The sequence below is a fragment of the Carettochelys insculpta genome, chromosome 17, assembly GCF_033958435.1.
Source record: "Carettochelys insculpta isolate YL-2023 chromosome 17, ASM3395843v1, whole genome shotgun sequence".
Taxonomy (NCBI): Eukaryota; Metazoa; Chordata; order Testudines; family Carettochelyidae; genus Carettochelys; species Carettochelys insculpta.
Genome location: NC_134153.1, coordinates 18,533,341 through 18,551,982, shown reverse-complemented (window position 1 = coordinate 18,551,982; position 18,642 = coordinate 18,533,341). Strand labels below are relative to the sequence as shown.

The 18,642-nt window shown below is 44.0% G+C and overlaps 1 protein-coding gene across 5 annotated transcripts in view; it reads right to left on the bottom strand.

Moving 5' to 3' along the window:
* The window catches only part of RIPOR3 (RIPOR family member 3), a 77,302-nt gene that overhangs the window by 47,919 nt on the left and 10,741 nt on the right, over positions 1-18,642 (bottom strand). For all 5 annotated transcript variants that reach the window (XR_012647849.1, XM_075011564.1, XM_075011561.1 and 2 more), the window contains exon 2: positions 6,695-6,823. Coding sequence is in view for 4 of the 5 variants with exons in the window: in XM_075011564.1 (XP_074867665.1) it covers positions 6,695-6,795 (101 nt within the window). In the remaining variant the exon portion in view is untranslated. The remainder of the gene's footprint in view (positions 1-6,694; positions 6,824-18,642) is intronic.

Sequence of the window (18,642 nt, the reverse complement as noted above, 5' to 3'; positions counted from 1 at the left end):
AGCAGGAAGAAAGTCTAACACATGTAGTTACTACAAAGCTAGTACAGCTGCTCCTGCTAACCTTTACTCCCATGAGTACTTGCCTTGACATCAGTGGGACTACTAAATTAAGGGAAGCAGAATCAGGACCTGTATTAGATCCATAACAGATAATCAGTTTTTTTTTTTTTCCTCCAAACCCAAAGCCATGATATGGCTACCAGCTCACGAGGATGAAAGGCCAACAGAAGATAGCGAAGATTAGGTTATAAGCATTAACTTTGAATTTCTTGGCTTCCATTAGGAATCACATGTGTCTTTTCTGTTCTTAATTATATACAAGCGCCAAACACACAATTCTCCATTATTCTGGGGAATCCAAAACTGGAACATTTTTATGTACTGATTCACAGACTGCTGCTTAGACAATGAGTATTTTATCCTAGTGATCTGCTCACAAGATAGCTTATGCCCTGATCCTGAGAACACATTCATGAAAGTAGCTCTTTTGAAACTAACGAGACTACTCAAACAAGGTAGGTTTATAGAGCTGGGATCTGATGGCTGTTATCCCTGTCTGAAAAATGGAGAAGGTGAGGGAGAGCGTTGATGGGTTGCTCATGATCAGAAAAAAAAAAAGTTAGGGGTCAGAGTCAGGCTTAGATCTCAGGTACTGCGGTATTCAAGTTTCACTAATTCACAAATGGTCCACTCTCATCAGCAAAAGATAGCCACTGAAACACTGATTAAGTGTGTACATAAAGCATTTAGATATCATATATCTGAAAAAAGTACATCAACAGACCAGTTCTGGGCCATTGAACAGCCTAGCAAAAACACATTATAAAAGCACTTCAGAACTACCTACTACTAGGCAGTTCTTATTACCACTTAAAATCACTCATGTACATTTTACTTCTGAAATATGCCAGGAGAAGCCTACCAGGCCCCGATTCCAAACTAGTTCTTTTTAAATCAAGTTCTTTTTCAAACCCAATCTAGTTTTCTGTGACACACATTACATTATTTTAAAGCAGTTAAAAATCAAATCCTACTTAGCTTAGAAATCCTACAAACAATCATTACAAAATGGGCCTGCTGTGCAAATATCCAGAGCAATAGCACCACTAGTCTTTAGTCAGATACCTCTGATGAGCAAGTAGAAGCCAGAACAGGCTTTGAAACCACTGCTGATGCTTATCTCCTGTTGATAGATTCCTGGCTGCTTTATCTCCCTCTCTATAGGCTCATAAACCCTAATTATTTGTATCTGGTTTGATTAATCCCCTTTTCTGTTTGCTTTTGCCTTTAAACCAAGTCTTTATTTGAGAAAATTAATCTAGGGAAATTCTCCACTCCTGATATCTATTGAGATTGTGTTATTGGGTTCAGCCGAGGCACACTCTTGAGTACTGCGTGAATAAGTTCTGGATGGGACACATCTTGGGAAATAATAAAATCTGGATTCTAGATGTACCACACTGTAAAGTATTTGTGTGAAACTCAAGGTATGAGGACAAAAGGCTATGAATTAAAGCCCAGGCCACTTGGGGTTGTTTCTATGTTACAGGCCTTACAGGTCCTTTAATTGCTCTACTCTTGTTCCTCAGAGCAAATCAGATGCTCAAATACTTTCGAGGGGCTGGACTCTCTGGGTATCAGTTTTCCCATTTTACATTTGGGAAAAGCAGTACATCTCTACTTTGCAGGCTATGGGGCAGCTAAGTTAATTAACATGCTTAAAGCCTTTTGAGAGTTTCAGAGGTGCGCTGCTATAGAAATGCAATGTATGGTCAGTGTGTTCATAGAGTGGAGTTTGCTGGAGGAATTTGTTTGTTTGACATGCACTGGATAACGTCTGTGGAAAGTCCTAGTGATCTCTCACTATGTCCCCTTAAAATACTAGTGAGCGAGGCTAGGAAGGGAGAAGCAACCAGCAAATATGTTCACAGCACTGGGGAAAGTCCTCTGGCATATTATCTGGAAGCATTTTGTTCTTTATATTTAGCATAATCTCTAGGGTTACCATATTTGACTTTCAAAAAAGTGGATGCCCCTGAGAGGGCATGTATCTGTACCAGTATCTACCAACTCATGTGGTATTAATGTACTATAGGTACTATAACATACTAATACAACGTAAGTTGCTAGATACTGGTACAGATATGCTCCTTCTCAGGGATGTCCTTTTTTATATGGTAACCCTAAGCATCTCAAAATACTTTCCTGAATGTCTGAATTCTCATCCCTGCGTAAAATTTACTTTATCTAAACCGTTAAGTGGCAATGAGATTTTGCAAACAGGGGAAAAGAATGCACAAAGGCAGATTGTTTAGAAATACTTTACAGCTGAAAGTAACAGAGTAATCTTAGGGGAAATCTAAACTTGCTTATTGGAAGATTTCTTGGCCTGCTGGAGGTGATTTGGTTATAGAAACAGCTGTTCAACTCTATTTTTTCTGCTTTTAGTTCCTTGTAAGAACTCCCACTATGTATGTCAAGCTCCAATCTATTTACATAATTAATTTACTGCCTGTGTTTTTCCTAAGAATTTAGTTGTCAGTGTGACTTTAGACATCTGACTTGAACTAGGCCTATCAGTGCTCAGGTTCCACAACAAATTTCATGAAATCATGTGTAAAGACTTCTAGGTTAGATCACCAGGCCTATGTCAGATTCCTGTTTCAACCCATCATTTTATAAATGCTGTGTTTGGTGACACGGTTAATGAGTTTAAGTGCTTTGAAAAGACAAAAGTACTGTATAAGAAGTGCCAGGTGCTTTACCGAGATACAAGTGGATACTTTCAAGAACTGCTTTGAGAATGGGAATACTTTGACTTATTTTTCACCACTTCTGTATGATTCAAATCAGTTCACTTTGGTATTTTTCTGGCATATGGCGACAGCCAGAACTGATGATAATCTTCCATTTATACAGCATTATTATCCTAAAATGTTTCACAGATTGCATATGAATCCCTTAATTTAGCACAGGAATATTGACTGCTCTTAGGTGGAAGTGGCAGCTATTTAACCCTACCTAGCAATGTCACACAACAATTTAGAACAAGCACTAAGGAAAGTTACTGGATCACGCTACCGATAGGATCCTGGAACCGAGAGAATTTGGTTCTAGTCCCAGGTGTGCCACTGAACATTGCACAGTTCTCTTAATCTCTCTGTGCCTCTGCACTTTCTTTGTCTGTCTAGTCCAGGGGTCAGCAACCCCAGGCACGTGAGCCAGGAGCGGCACATGAGCCAGTCGCTCAGCCCCACCACTCCTCCCCCATATATCTGGGAGCTTGCTCAAAGCCATACAGCATGCCAGGGCAGCCTGGCAGAAGATGCAGGGAGCTGCCACTGCTGCCTGAGTTTGAGGGGAGTAAAGGGGCCTGGGGAGCAGCTGCCACAGGCTGGGGAGCACTTAACAGAGGTTCCAGATGCAAGTCCCGCCTGGGTAGAAGAGTGATGTTGGCCCCTGTCCAGCGGCTGGGCTGCTCCACATCTGTCAGATGGTAAGTTCCCCAAGCTTGCTGATGGGCACTGGGCACTCTGCCAGCCTAGCACTCATGGAGAGAGTCAAGCAGAGGCAGATTCCCCTTGACTAACTCCCATTCACTGGGGCCATTCACTTTATGGAAGGCAACAGGCACGCCCCCGGCACCCCGAGCCAGCTGCTCCCTGGCTCTGGGTGCTCAGCCCACCGTATTTCTAGCTGCCTTTATACTCGGGGCAAACTGGCAGAAGGTGGCAGCTTCTCCTTGGTGACACATGAATCCACCCTCAAACCCTTAGCGATTTATAATGATCACTTACTATTAAAATATATACACCCCGCCCTGCAGTCTCACAGCAGAAGCCAGATTCCACAGAGCACTTCAACCACATGCTCAACTCCTACCACTTGCCAATGTGTCCTTAACTTCAGGGATATTGACTGGAAGTTCAGCACGTTTACGTGATTTGCTGAATTGGTTCCTGACTGGTAACCCACCATTTGTCATAGCTCCCTTGCAAGGAATGTGAGAGAACCAATTTTCCTCTTCCACTGACAGGGAAACTGAGGCACAGAGAAGCCAAATCTGAGGTTCTCAAAAACACCTACAGACATTCTATGCCCAGCTTCTACTAAGTTTTAAAGCACATTAGGAGCCTAAATATCTTTGAAGATGGGGGCTCTAGGTCTCTAAGGCTTCTTTGAACCTCTGTCCCTACCCTCAAAACTCCCCAGTGACTGGCCAGCGGATGCATGCAGTCAGTGACAGGGACAGGATTCAGTTGCTCATCAGATTTTAGGTATTCCTTCCTCCTGACCTTGCTGCTTCCCCTGAACTTTAACCAACTTCTAGCACCAAACACTAAGCAATCATTTTGGGGCTGTTACAAAAATGCCAGGCTTTGTAATGAGGATGAGGTTTTGTGCAGGATGAAAATGGGTTGTTTAATGCAGCAGGAAGCCCGGGAGGTCCACCCATGGATAAACAAAAGACCAACTAATGCTACCAACCACAACTTAAACATTAAAGCTCTGCATCTTTATTTATTTATTAATTAAGCTATTGTTAATTAGAACTATCAGTGACTTTAAAAAGTATCACCATCATTTGGACTGTACACAGAAGTCAAAAGGTCAAATTTCAACATTCCCCCTGGGAAAGGTTGCTGACCCCTGGTCTAGTCTATTTCAGTTGCAAGAGACCTTCACTGCCCCTATTATAATGGCATCCTGATCATATCTGAGACCTCTAGATACAATTTAATATAAATAATAACTATAGGAAGAATTCAGGTGGGCTGAATGTAATTACTTTCACTAGATTTTAAACCAGGACCTAGAGCTAAGTTCCCTGTTTTACTGAAAAATACCATGACATTTTTAACAACTGTGAGGAGTCAAGAAGTTTTAGGTCTCCTCTCAGAGACAGCATTGGCACAAGCCCCTTACTACCATGCTGCTGAGAGAGGGTCACTGCTTCAGTACAGAAATGAAGCTTCAGTAGAGGGTACTTCTTCCCTCCAATACCCAAGCTTGCAACACTGATTGTTCTCCCTGGGATCTCTTCCAAACACAGATCTGTCACATAGCCCTGCTCCTTGTGTGACATGTGTGCAGATCACTTCTAATGCCCGCGCCCATCCTTTAAATCAGTACCTAGTGCAGTGTTCCCTGTAAGCAAATGCTTGGATGGTCGCACAGGGGAGATTCGGGTGCCATTCCGCTGATTAGCAGAATGCCCACAGCCACCCACAGTGGGCAGCATGTGTTTCTATTGGTAGCACACCTCCACACATGCCTCTGTGCACATAACAAAATTATTCTCCCCATGGATGGAAAAAAATAGAGAACAGTGATCTAGTGGCAAGTTTGCAAAATCAATTTTACAGGTATTTCTTGGTAAGTAGAATTTTGCCCTCTAGGTGCCAGGCCCATTTTAGGGGGACTCAGATCTGCTCCTCCTGCCAGATTGGAAAGCTGATCCCTACAGTCTATCTGCTTTGGACTCTGCAGAAACGGAGCAGCAAGGTGAGATGACTATGATAACAACAAATGGTACTTTAGACACATCTTTCATCCCAAAGCAGTTTGCAGACTATGCCTAATATGCAAACTATAAGCAGAGGTCACTCCATCCAGCACTGAAGCGCAGCCATCTCCAGAGCATGATGCAGTAACTGCATAACACTACATGACAACAGGAGTCCCTGACCTGGGAGCATGTATGCTGCAAGCAGAGAGGAGGCTGGTGAACTGCTCAACTACTGTGCTCGTGTTCATAAGCAATCTTGACTCCATCAGAATGTGTCTGAAGAGAGACTGGGAATGGCTAGAACACTACAAAATGTACTTTTCTCCTTTAGGTAGTCTCACCTTATCAGCTGTTGGAAGTGGGCCGTGTCCACCCCAACTGAATTGGCTTCTTTAGTACTGAGGTAACACTCCCATTTCTGTATAAATTCTAACAAACTGAAGCTTCCACTTCATGCATCTGACAATGCAAGCTGCAGCCCACCAAAGTTTATGCCCTCATAACTGTGTTAGTCTTTAAGGCAGAGCTGTCCCATTCATAGGACAAGGTGGGGTGGCCACCTCAGGCCTCATGCTTTTGGGAGCCCCGCAGGGGCCACCTCAGCTGTCCTATGGACCGGAAGGGGAAAGACTACCTGGGACAGGGCACAGCTGGTGGTGGCAGGACACGCCATCCCTCAACACTCTCCACACGGTGCAAGCAGCAGCCTGCTCTGCTTTGCCCTGGCCTCCCAGCCCACTAATCCCCTCCATGGCAGCAAACAGTGGCCTCCGCTCCCAGCCTCCCACAGAGAAGTGGGGCCCAGTGGGCTGAGAGGTCACAGTGAAGGGAAGCAGGCTACCACTTGCATCACGTGGTGAATGGGGGAGTCAGACGGAAGTGACCCACTGCTGCTGCCACCCACTACCATTCCCCGCTCCAGGTAATCCCTGGCTAGACTGGTTGGGGAGCAGGTAGTGCACCAGGGTGTGGGTGGAGCAGGGAAGGGGTGGGGCCTGCTGTGCAGGGAGGTTGCCCAGTTCATGACAGCCCCTGTTTTAAGGCACCACAGGACTCCTCATTGTTAGTACTCACCCATTTAGGACAAAAAAGTAAGGTGCACCTTATGCAAGGAGGATTTAGGTTGGCAAGAAATAGTGAATGTTCAGGGTGCATGTATTTGTTTTCACTATTTATTCTACTTACACTAACTTTCTGCTTTGCACTGTGCTGAATCCAGCAAAGGAACTGCTCCTGCTGATTCCTCCCCCATCACTGGGAGAGATGAATGTCAATTTCACTGACATGATTACTGGCCAGGAAGTCTGTCAGCTCCTGAAACAAAGAGAAAAACAGATGAGTCAAAACCGGCTTGGCAATTCAGGCTGAGCCAGGGCTGCATGGAGGGAGGAGAAGCCAAGTGGATAGAAGAAAAGATCTGTCTGCTGAACACATTTTCTCTGTCACACAATATAATTAATAAACAGAGTCATCTGAGTCATGCTCATGTCCTCAGGTACTCGCTGCTCTCTTTTGAAAACTCTAGGTCTCATCCTCTAAGTGGCCAGGCACTCTCAACTGCTGCAGAAGCCAGTGGGCTGAAGGGCTCCCAGCACCACAGGTAGCGCGTTCTGCAATTTGCAGCAGCCCCAGCATCAAAGACTTAGGTTGCTGCAAGCCATGTGCTCCCAAATCAGACTGGAATACCGGAAAAGGACTCAAGCACCAGTCCTGCAACCAGTGACATGAAAATAGAGGCCTGGGTACATACATAGCCCCACGGAAGTCAATGAGGTACCACAGGGATAATAAACCATGAACACACACACCCCAGTTTGGATCTAATGGCAGGATAACAGCCCTTGTTTGTGGTGCTTGGGCCTGTGGGAGAACCAATTTTTGTCAGTAAACAGGCCCATTCTCCCTTTCTGATGAGTTTACTTTCCCTGGGATCCTTCACTTCTGTTTCCCATCACTCATACTCTTCTGTTTCCTGGAGAATTACGTTCTCCACTGTATGTGTATAGAATGCATACTGTAATACAAGTAACAGGCGCATTCACAAAACAGCTGTAGGAAATCATCCCAGGCAGTTAATATACAGAAGAATTCCCCTTCCACCCCCCACAGGCTGGTGTAATGTAAACACCATGTCCAGCAGTTCACTTTCTTCTTTTTTCATAATGGGGCCAAGAAAAGGGCCAAACCCTGACATCTTCTCTCCATTCTTACTTGCTCCATACCAGACAAAACTCCAACTGAGCTCGGCAAAGGGGACTTTTCGCCTGAGTAAAGTGTGAGAGCCAGAGCATCCCCTTCTGCAGAAATATTCAGGAAGAGAAGAATGCCACCAGGATGCCCTTGTGGAACTGTGACCACATTACTCCCTGGAAGAGAAATGCCTTGCACTGTAGAATGAGCTCCTCAACTTAGATCCCTCGGGCTTAGTGTGCCTCTGATCTGGCTCTCACCTCAATAGCAGATGGCTTCAATTAATAGCACAGCAGCCATAAAGTCCAGAAAGTAGGATTCTGCTCTTGGCTCTACAAGTGCCTGGCTGTGCAAATGGAGCCAAGGCACCTAACTGTCCTCTACCTCAGTTTCCCAATGGATGAGAAGGATGTTATTTATCCTCCTATGTAAAACACTAGTGTCTCAGGAAGGAAGAAAGATTTTGAATGTGTCCCGTGAATTATAGGCTAAGCCGAGAGCCTTCCCAGTATAAGGCCTCAACATATTATCTGAAGCAACAGTAACTATACAAATAGTTCCTGTAAACACACCCATATGTGTTTTTCCATCTGATCATTTTAACCTGCATAAGAAGTAATTGGCCTGAAGCTTTTCAGTTAATTGTTGCCTAGGCTACTTGAGTTCTAAGATGTCTAGCTTCTTGCTTGTTCCAGTGGCTTGTCTAGGCTTTGGGGAGTTCACAAGTAAGCCAATGGAAAGCAGATGAAAGGTGTTAGAACAAGATCCAACAGTCAGGCAGTGGGGCCAAATAGCATCTACTTTGCAACAGGCATTCAAAGCAAAAGGGCCTGGCCACCACTGAGCATCTTTTGTCTCAGTGCATTGAACTCCATAAGATCTCAGTGGATCTACTCCAACTTGTAGTCAGTGGGGCCAATAGCCATTGTGGGCCCTGGGGAAAAGAAGGAAGGCTCCAACATTCTGCGCCCCGCCCCAAAATATCGAGTGGCAGAGCCCCACTACTAGCACTTCAAATGGGCCCAATGTAGCAGCAGTGGTGGCTGGAGCTCCAGCCCCCTTTGAATTGCTGGGTCCCTGGGCAACTTCTTCCTTTCACCCTCCCATCATGTCCCCTCATCATTGGGCCTGCTCCTAGTGAAGTCAGTGGAAACCTTCCCATGTGATGCCATTATGTGTGCCCCAATCAGACCGTAATCAGACAGAATGGGCCTTTGCTTTATTTGAATGTGAGTGGGTATCTCAAACTGACCTTTACTAGAGTGTGCATCTGGTGGTCGTGGCTATGTTTAATGTTACGTTGCATCTTCAGTCTTGCCTGAAGTTTTCAGAAGCTCCTAATTCTGTGAACAATCTCCCATTATTATGATAATTAGGCTAAAATAAACATGCAACTTACTGGAAAACCCTAACCCTAACAAATCATTAGCGGAGGAAACAAAAGGAAGAAACTTGTGATTATTGCCTGCCCCCATATGCCATGACAGCTGGGCTGGAGTTCTGGTCTAATCTTCTGCTCCCTGGGGTTGGGAGTCTTACAGCGGGTGGGGGAGAGACCTGCCTTTTTAGCTATTCCTCAAGCCAGTTTGGGAATGGACACTGAAGAGCTCTTAAAGATTTACTGGCTTTGAGGGAGAGGGTACTAAATCACAGACAATAGGAAGCAGACTTGCATGGGAGTGGGAATTGGAAGGTTGTGAAAGGCCTCCTGCAGGAAGAACTTTTAGGTCTGAGCTCTAAATCTGAAGGGTTAAAAAGTGTGAAACATACAGATCCAAAAATCACACTTGATGCTACAGCTAAACTACTCTTTAAAATAAAACCTGGGCCTGATTCTCTTCTCATTTACACTGATGTAAATCAGGTGACATGACTTAACTCTAAGGAGTTATACTGGTGTAAACTGTGTATAAGAAGAGAGGAGAATCAGACCCTGTGTGGGTTATGCTCAACCCTGAACTTTGAGAAACACTGCCAGGCTCCTCAAGTCTCAGCTGTGCTGAGTATATGTCCGGTTAGTTACAACATTCAGGATTAGGTTTCAAAAGAACTTCACTGGCAGGATTTGCAAAACAGAAGCTTTTCTCATCAGAATGAAGGGGAACCAAAATAACCTCACTGAAACCATTAAGAGTGAGTGTGTATCTTTGTTACTTTGAAATAACTGTTGATAAAGTTAAATCATCCCATGGTACAAAAACTGTTTACATATTTTTGGTGGTGACCCAGGAACCTCATAGCTCAGTTCACACTTTAGACTACAAGACCTTAAGTAGGCTATGACAGTAGCATCGTTTTAGTGGGGATGGGGGTGGGATTTATAAGCATAGCTCTCGAGAGAGAAGCTCACAGAGTTCTGTAAGCCAGTAGTATGTCTGTATGGAAGTCCTGAACTGCATAACAACTGCTCCTGGAAAAATAAAAAGTGCTTGGCCACAACTCAAACCAGCTTTTCCCTCAGGTTAGGAGTAGCTCAGATAATGGCTTCCAGCAAAATTTAGCTGAAACCGATCTTAAATGTTTACTAATCTGGTCATCTCTGCTGGGTGGTTAGTGTCTTCATATTGAAATTTGGGGAGTTAATTTTGAGGTCAGAGGGATTTCCCTAATCCCAGAAAACCCGGAATTCATAAGATATGATGACAGCAGCTGACTGGGGTCCAGCGCATGTAAAATACCAGACACCAGACCAAATGAAAGGTGCTGCTGATGGGCGATGGAATTGTTAGGGGAATATATCTAAGGCGAATAGAAGGGTTGAGCTGAGAGGAAATAAGGCAAGCCCTGAGACTCTCTTAGTCTCGGAGAGAGAGCGAGAGGAAATAAGGCAAGCCCTGAGAGTCTCTTCGGCTATTTCGACACCTGCAATTGATTGACAAAACTTTAGTCATTCGGAGGTGCTTAACCCGACCACCACACCCATGACAAAGGTTTTGCCACAGCAAGTGCAAGTGTAAACGTTGCCTGTGGGGACTAGATGTGAAGCTATATTAGACTGCACGTAAGCTAATTTGTCGACACAGCCTTGACACTAAAAGGCAGCTTATCATGAACACGGTTGGCCCTTTTGTTGACAAAATACTTCCACTACCGCAGGGGTTCCAAGCCCCCTCCCTGACAGTACCTTCCCCCACCTGTCCCTGCTCAGCTCTCCCTGTGGAAGATCATGCTGCTCTCAGAGTGCACCTCGTTAAGGGGCAGTGGGGGGAAGAGGTGGGACTACCCCTGCACTCACAGCAAGTGACACAGCACTGAGTGGGAGGGAGCAATGGTGGGGGATGCATGTGACCCCCTGTACACCCCTTAAACATCACCTTTACTTCCACCCCTGAGGAGAGCGTTTCGCTTTGTCAAAAGCAGAATGTTCCTGCTGGCAAAGCAGCATTCACACTCGCATTTTTGGTAGCAAAACTTTGTTGTCCACGGGGGAATGTTATTTAAGTACCCATGAACAACAAAAGTTTTGACCATCAAGAGCAAGTGTACACATACCCTAAGTCAGGGATGAGCAAATACTTTACATTGGGCTGCAAGTTTTGCCTCTGCAATTAGCAGCCCCCACCCCCTCAACCTGTCTAATATAATCTAAACTGACAGAAATGTTAGTTATGTTTATATAAGAAAAAAAAACAACCTGGCACTTTAAGAAAATAAGTATGTAGAATGTAAAAACTTTATATTAATCAGTATATAAATGAGAATACACAGGCATGAAAACAGTAACATATTTCAATATTTTGAATGAAACAGTTGAGCCTGAGAACCAGCAGCCAATTGTGCTACATCCCCCTTATGAAATTTCATGCCCTCCCAAGGGGGCCCACGACCCACTTTGTGCACCTATGCCCTAAGTATCCACAGTCTGGTGGAGCTTAAGCAATACTCCCAAACCATCAAAGATTAACTCAGTCAAATTTTAGGTGTCTGATTTTTCTGGACTGAGATTCCAACTCTCTCAAAATAAATGATGTATTTTATATTTAAAGAAATAAGCTAATTTGTCCCCATTTTAACAGCTTGCAAGGCTCCAAAGTCACTTTAACATTGTGCTGCACTGTTCTCATATATTCAGAATTCAAGGGGCCAACAATTCAGCAATAGGTACTAAAACTCAGCCCAGGTTGCCTTCAGTACCCTGTATGTGTTAATTTTAGGATATTGCTAAAGCCAAACTATCCTCATCCCCTGCAAACAAAAATCTGGTTTCTGTTTGTGTTTATGCTTAAATTTTTCCAATACTAGTCACATACTTGGTTGTTTCTGGGCACAACAGTTACAACAATTTTATGAGGAAAATATGACTCATTGACTTCTTGCAAAATATTTCTGCTGATATTTCGACCTTTTAAACCAGTAGTTATGGTTTTTAAATGGCTCCAAGAAATTTATTTGTACTTATTTCACTAATGCCAGAGTAAAGCTTTAGTGTCTATAGAATATAGTAAAACATCCCATTTCTGTTCATTAAAACAATACACCTGATTCCATTTAGTGTATGTTTTCAAAAACTGTACTGGAATTTTGCTTCCTGGAATAATTGTAGATATTAAGTATTTAGATTTCTCCTGACCTGTTCGTATTACATATCAGATGGAAACACATACGATTAATAAATATCCACACCAACAGTTCATTGCATGCAGCAGAACATGGGCTCAGTTATATAAAGGTACAGAATATTGTCCACAAAAATTAATGTCAGATTGTGGTCAAAATGAATATCAGGTCTTAAGTCTGAACATCAACTCAGATCCTTAATAAGTGTAGACACAACATTCTGTGCCAACCTTCCACAACAATGTAATGCAGTGCTCAGCAACCTTTATTATCTCATGGCACACTTCAGCACTCCCTTATAATTTTGCTGCACACCCAATATATATAACCCAATCTTCTCCCAGGCACCCCCAGCCCTACTCTCTCGAATACAATGCCCTCCCATTCCCTCAGAGCCAAGCACCCCCAGTCCACCACTCAAACTTGATGCTGGTGACTCACCAGAGCCATTGCCGCCACACGTTGTTCCACTAAGTGCTGGGGCACATAAGCAGAGCTGCTGACAGCACTCCCAGTGCATGGCTCCAAGGAGGGCCGCATTTAGTGGCTCAAAGAGCCAGAGACGCAGGTTGGACACACCTGATTTTTTTTCTCAAAATTTGATGGCACACTAAGCACTGCTTCATGGCACACCAGTGTGCACCAGTACACCAGTTGCAGAGCACTGATGTAATGTATGAGATACAAGTGGCTACATGGAGAATGATGTTCCTGGTCTACCTTGTCTCTTATTTGGATGTTAACTTTGTGAGGGGACATATACTACCCAAAAACTTTTTTTTGGGGTCCTACAAAGACCTCTTTAAATTTGTCCTCTCCTGCTCGCTGTTTGCTTTTCCCTCTCTTTATTTTCATAACTGCTAATTTTTTATTCTGATAAATTATTTTGCTTTAGCTGGCATCGACAAGGAAGATACACAAGGCATTCTCTTTCCCCAGGTTTGTGGAAGTCGAAGGGAGTTATTATATTTTGTCTTACCACAATTTAATCCTTTTCTTCAGAGGCCTTGGGTGTGCCCAGCACCTTACATAAGGAACTGTGTCCTGGATTCTGAAATTCGATTCACACACACCAGCCCCTGTGCTGGTTTGGAGCTTTGTGGTTGTCAACAGAGCTTCACATGAATCTGCCTACAGTACATGGATCAGACCGCATACTGCATGCTGGCCAGACAAACTATGCTGGAAGACAGTCGCAAAGTGGTAACCATGTTAGGGTATGTCTACACTACAGAGTTATTCCAAAGTAATCTATTCCAGAATAACGCATCTACACTACAGAGACTGTGGCTACACCACATTCTACTTTCAGAAGCAGAATGCAAATGAGCGAGATCAAAATGCAAATGAAGTGTAAATATATATATCTTGTGCCTCATTTGCATATTCTTGCACAATCTTGCTTCTGGAAGAGCCTTTTCCAGAAGCAAAAACAGCAGTGTAGACGGAGTTCCTTCAAAACCAAACCCCATTTTCAAAAGAACCCTTCTTCCTATTTTGTTTCAGAAAGGATGGTTCTTTTGATAATGGGGTTTGTTTTTGTCTATGTGGCTATTTTTGCTTCTGGAAGAGGCTGTTCCGGAAGCTAGATCATACAAGAATATGCAAATTAGGTGTGAGATATATAAATCCACACCTCATCTGCATTTTTGATTTTGCTCATTTGCATTCCACTTCCAAAAGCAGAATGCAGTGTAGCTGCAGCCAAGGAGCCCCAAAATAAGCAAAACTTATTCTGAAATCATGTGTCCACACACAACAGAACCTATTTCAGTTTAGAGCCCCTGGAAGGAGAGCTTCCAGGGGCTCTAATCTCAAATACCATGTCTACACTGCAGCTTTATTTTGAAATAAGATATTCTGGAATAGCTTATTTCAAAATAGTCCACATTCCCTGCCTACCCAGTCCCTATTTCAAAATACCTTTTTCAAAATAGGCACTATTGCTGGTGTAATGAGATTTACCAATTTCTAAATAAACCGACCACTATTTTGAAATAATTTTGAAATAGTGGTTGCATTGTGCAGATGCTCACAAAGCATTATTATTATTATTATTACTATTATTTTGAAATAGCAGCTGTTATTTCAAAATAATTTTGCTGTGTATACATTCCCTTAGTCTGTAATTTGAAAAACAACAAGCAGACCCATGGCACCTTGAGACTAGCAAATGCATTAGGTCATGAGCTTTTGTGGGTAAAACCCACTTCATCAGATGAGTTGGAGTGGAAATTACAGAATTTGGGGTATATATAGAAGCAAAAAAAAAAAAATGTTACCTTTCATACGTAGGACCATGCTATGAATGAGGCACATCCAGCTTAATCTGCTTCATTAAAGAGTGCTACTAATGACAGGGAAGTTCCTTTTTTGCTGCTGTATATACTCTGAATTCTGTAATTTCCACTCCAACTCCTCTGATGAAGTGGGTTTTATCCACAAAAACTAATGACCTAATAAATTTGTTAGTCTGTAAGATGTTACTTGACATTCAAATTAAGAGAAGTTAAGCGAGGATGACTAGGCCGCACTCTCAGCATAGTCCGCCAAGTTCTCACATGGAACCCACAAGGAAAACGCAAAAGAGGAAGACCTCAGACAACACGGAGAAGATATAATGAGATTAAAGGACAACAAATGGGGGTATTCCTGGGGTCAGCTAGAAGTTTTGTCCTGAAACAGAGTGAAGTGGAGGAGACTTGTAGATGTTCCATACTCCACTGAGAGTACAAAGGTTTAAGTTAAGTAAATTAAGATGCCACAGGATTGCTTGTTGTTTATGCTGGAACAAACCATCTTTAACTAAAAATCTCCACTGTAGATGGAACCCAAAATAAGTGAAGCAAATTAATTACCTTCTGGTAATATCCAGTCTACCCCTAGAAATGGTCTGTGGGACATCTAGCTCCATGGATGAACCCACCTACTGAGGTGCAGTTTTACCGGCAAAAAAGGAGCTTTTGCTGGCTTTGCTTATACAACTTCTCAGAATGAATTAAGGTATTCCAGCACAAAGCCCTTTTTGCCACCCCTTCCCCTTGCCCTCAAATAACTAACTGCAGGTCCACTAAGAGGTCCACTGGTACAAAAATACCCTTACAGACATCACACCCCAACCAATGTTATTCTGCTGTCAAAAGTATCAGAGAGAGAGCTATGTTAGATTGTATTCTATCAAAAAAAAAAAAAAAGCAGTCATGTAGCACTTTAAAGACTAACAAAATAATTTATCAGGTGATGAGCTTTTCGTTTTGCTGTCAAAAGTTTCTCATACAGACTTGGCGTACGTCTCTTTTTTGCAAACAATGCTTACTTTTGTTCTCATCCTATTCATATGATCAAAGATTTTGTTCTCCCTCTTATTAATTGAAAAGTTTGGGAGCAATAAACTTGAACAAATTTGCTACACCATTGAGTTCAGTGGGTGCAGATCAGGTGCTAAATACACATTTCTAGATTTAGGGCCCAGTCTTGAAGCTCTGGGACACATGAATTGCTTCACCTAAGTCCCAACTCAGAATTGAAGCCTTAGTTATTATGAAGGCGCATAAAAAGCAAGCAAACTGAACAAAGAATTAAGGTTCCTTTCAACATTCAACATAGTGTTAAAGCCACTGGAGAAAGTATACAACATATGTAATCTTACTCTCAGGCATTCCTTGTAGAGACCACTGACCTCAGTGGCAATGTCTCCTTCATGAGATACTTTACTGAGTAAACATTCCAAATTTATGATGAAAAAAACTTAACTTTTCAACTTTCCTTTTAGATTATTATCCCATCATGGCAACAATGTTAATGTCAGAACTAAAGAACTTTTCTCTAGTTATTTTTCCAGAGCTGAAAAGGCCATTTTAAGTCTGGTGTGGTAACATCCTTATGACCATTTCTCATAGGTCCATTTTTGCACAGCAACGTGTATACTTCATACAAATGGGCTCCTCCTGGAAATTTACAGAAATAAGCAAGTACAGAACAAATGCAGAACAATCACATGCCATTCAGTCTTGATCCAGAAGGTTTAACTGTGAGACATCTTGGCACTGAAGCTTGTTGTCTTGGACTGGCAAGCATGATTGAAAGAATTTGGTTTGTTTAGTTTGGAAAAGAGAAAACAGAGGGGACATGTTAGCTGTTTCAAGTACCTAAAACTGTGTTGGAAAGAGGTGAGAGAAAAATTGTCCTCTTTGACCTCTGATGACAGAACAAGGAGTGGGCTTAAACTGCATCAGGGAGCTCTAGATTGGACTTTAGGAAAAACTTCCCAACTGTCAAGGACATTAAACACTACAATAAATTGCCTAAGGAGGTTGTGGAATCTCCATCATTGGAGATATTTAAGAGAAGTTTAGATAAACATCTATCAGGGATGATTACATTCCCTCTGTAAAGTCTGAGAATTGGACTTTATGACCTCTTGAGGATCCTTCCAGTTCTAGTATTCTATGATTCTATGTTCAGGATTCAATTCTTCTTCCTCTCTGCACCCTACACACTCACTTAAGCCCAGGTGTACGACTACAGTAGATGGCACCTTAAGCAATTTCTGAGAGCCAAATGTAGGACTCCAAGTTTGTCCTGCGCCAGTTCACAGCATCACAAATCAGATGTCACAGTCTGCTGCCTGCGACACTGGTGTGAACCCAGAATTAACAGCACTACTCCAGCTTTACACTGGCTTCCCTGACAGCATATTTGACCCACATTCAAACAATGATCTGGAAATTATTTCTCAGGAGTGGGGGTGCATCTGTTAGTTTTGAGGTTCACTTTGACTCTCCCCCTAGTTACAGGTTGAAGCAGAAAAGAGAAGTCACAGGCCACCTGCAGGCTGTAAAGCTCCTGCTTTCTTCCAGCCCAACTGTTTGTTGGAATCCAGGCAGGCGGTAAATCCCATTGCTATTTTTAAGGTGCTTTGGGACTTTTATGGCATCAACAGAGAATTGGTTTGGATTTAAACCTATGCCCTGCACAGTTTAGTTCCCTTCCCGGTATATGGCATGTTCATGTGGCACATTCCTTCATACACATTCCTTCATGTTGCTTCCTACAACATGTGTGGGTGGCTTCGTGCTTGCCTGCCTGTCTGCCCATGTGTGATGGGGTGTATTGACCCCGCATTAGCCAGGGGATGGGGGCCGGGTTTGCTGGATGGAAAAGACCCCCTCCCCCACGACCCTGCTGGGCATGCTCCCACTGCTGCCCCAGTAGAAAGGCCAGAGAGGCCAGTCAGTTTTAGCTGGCCACCAGGGGAGAAGGAGCTCCTGCCAGAACCTGGAAGCAGCAACCGCCCGAGGAGCAGCAGGTGCTCAAGCAGCAGCAGTAACAGATACAACTGTGGCAGCAGCGGCCTGGGGAGCAGCAGCACAGCACCAGCAGCCTGAGGAAGGGCAATCAGAGCTGGAACAGTGCACCCCCTCAGAAATGGGGTAAGAAGTAGCCCAGGGCAGGGAGCCATCTTGCTAGCTCAGCATATTGCTGTGGGGAAGCCCGCTGAGCTGGTGGCTGGGGGACACACCCATCACCAACAGGGACTTGGGCTGGAGCTCGGTGGAGAGGGAGGGCCCAAGCTCCCCTATCCCCACCCCTGCAATTCTGAGGAAGGGGGAGCACCGACGAGGCCGCTGGGGCTGACAAGGCCTCAGGGGCCTGTGTACACTGACTAGGCTGCTGGGGCCTGATGAGGCCACAGTGGCCTGTGTACACTGACTAGGTTGCTGGGGCCTGACGAGGCCACAGCGGCCTGTGTACACTGACTAGGCTGCTGGGGCCTGACGAGGCCACAGTGGCCTGTGTACACTGACTAGGCTGCTGGGGCCTGATGAGGCTGCAGTGGCCTGTGTACACTGACTAGGTTGCTGGGGCCTGATGAGGCCACAGTGGCCTGTGTACACTGACTAGGCTGCTGGGGCCTGACAAGGCCGCAGGGGCCTGTGTACACTGACTAGGCTGCTGGGGCCTGACGAGGCTGCTGGGGCTGGCAGAATGGATAAGGACTAGGCCACTGGGGCCTGAAGATGGTGAGAAAGGCCTCAGAAGAGCTCCAACACACCATGGCACTGAGGTGGCACTAGGAAACTGCTCCAGCGCCCTCCCTGGAGTTTTACTTTCTTCCTTAGGGAAATGCAGGGAATGATGCATCCATTATCAGGTGATTGATGCACTCAGATCCCGCTGCTTGCTCCTCTGGTTTCAATTTCAAGCTTGAAGGCAAACTTTAAAGCCTACACCAGGGATTCTGGAATGCAACGAGCTCTAGACACTAACCTGACTCCTAGCTTGTTCTGCTTTGGCAGAAATTGAAACTGCAGTTAGCTGGATTCTAATGAATACCCAAAAAAAAACCAAAAAACAAAACAAAAAAACAAACAAAAAAAAATCCT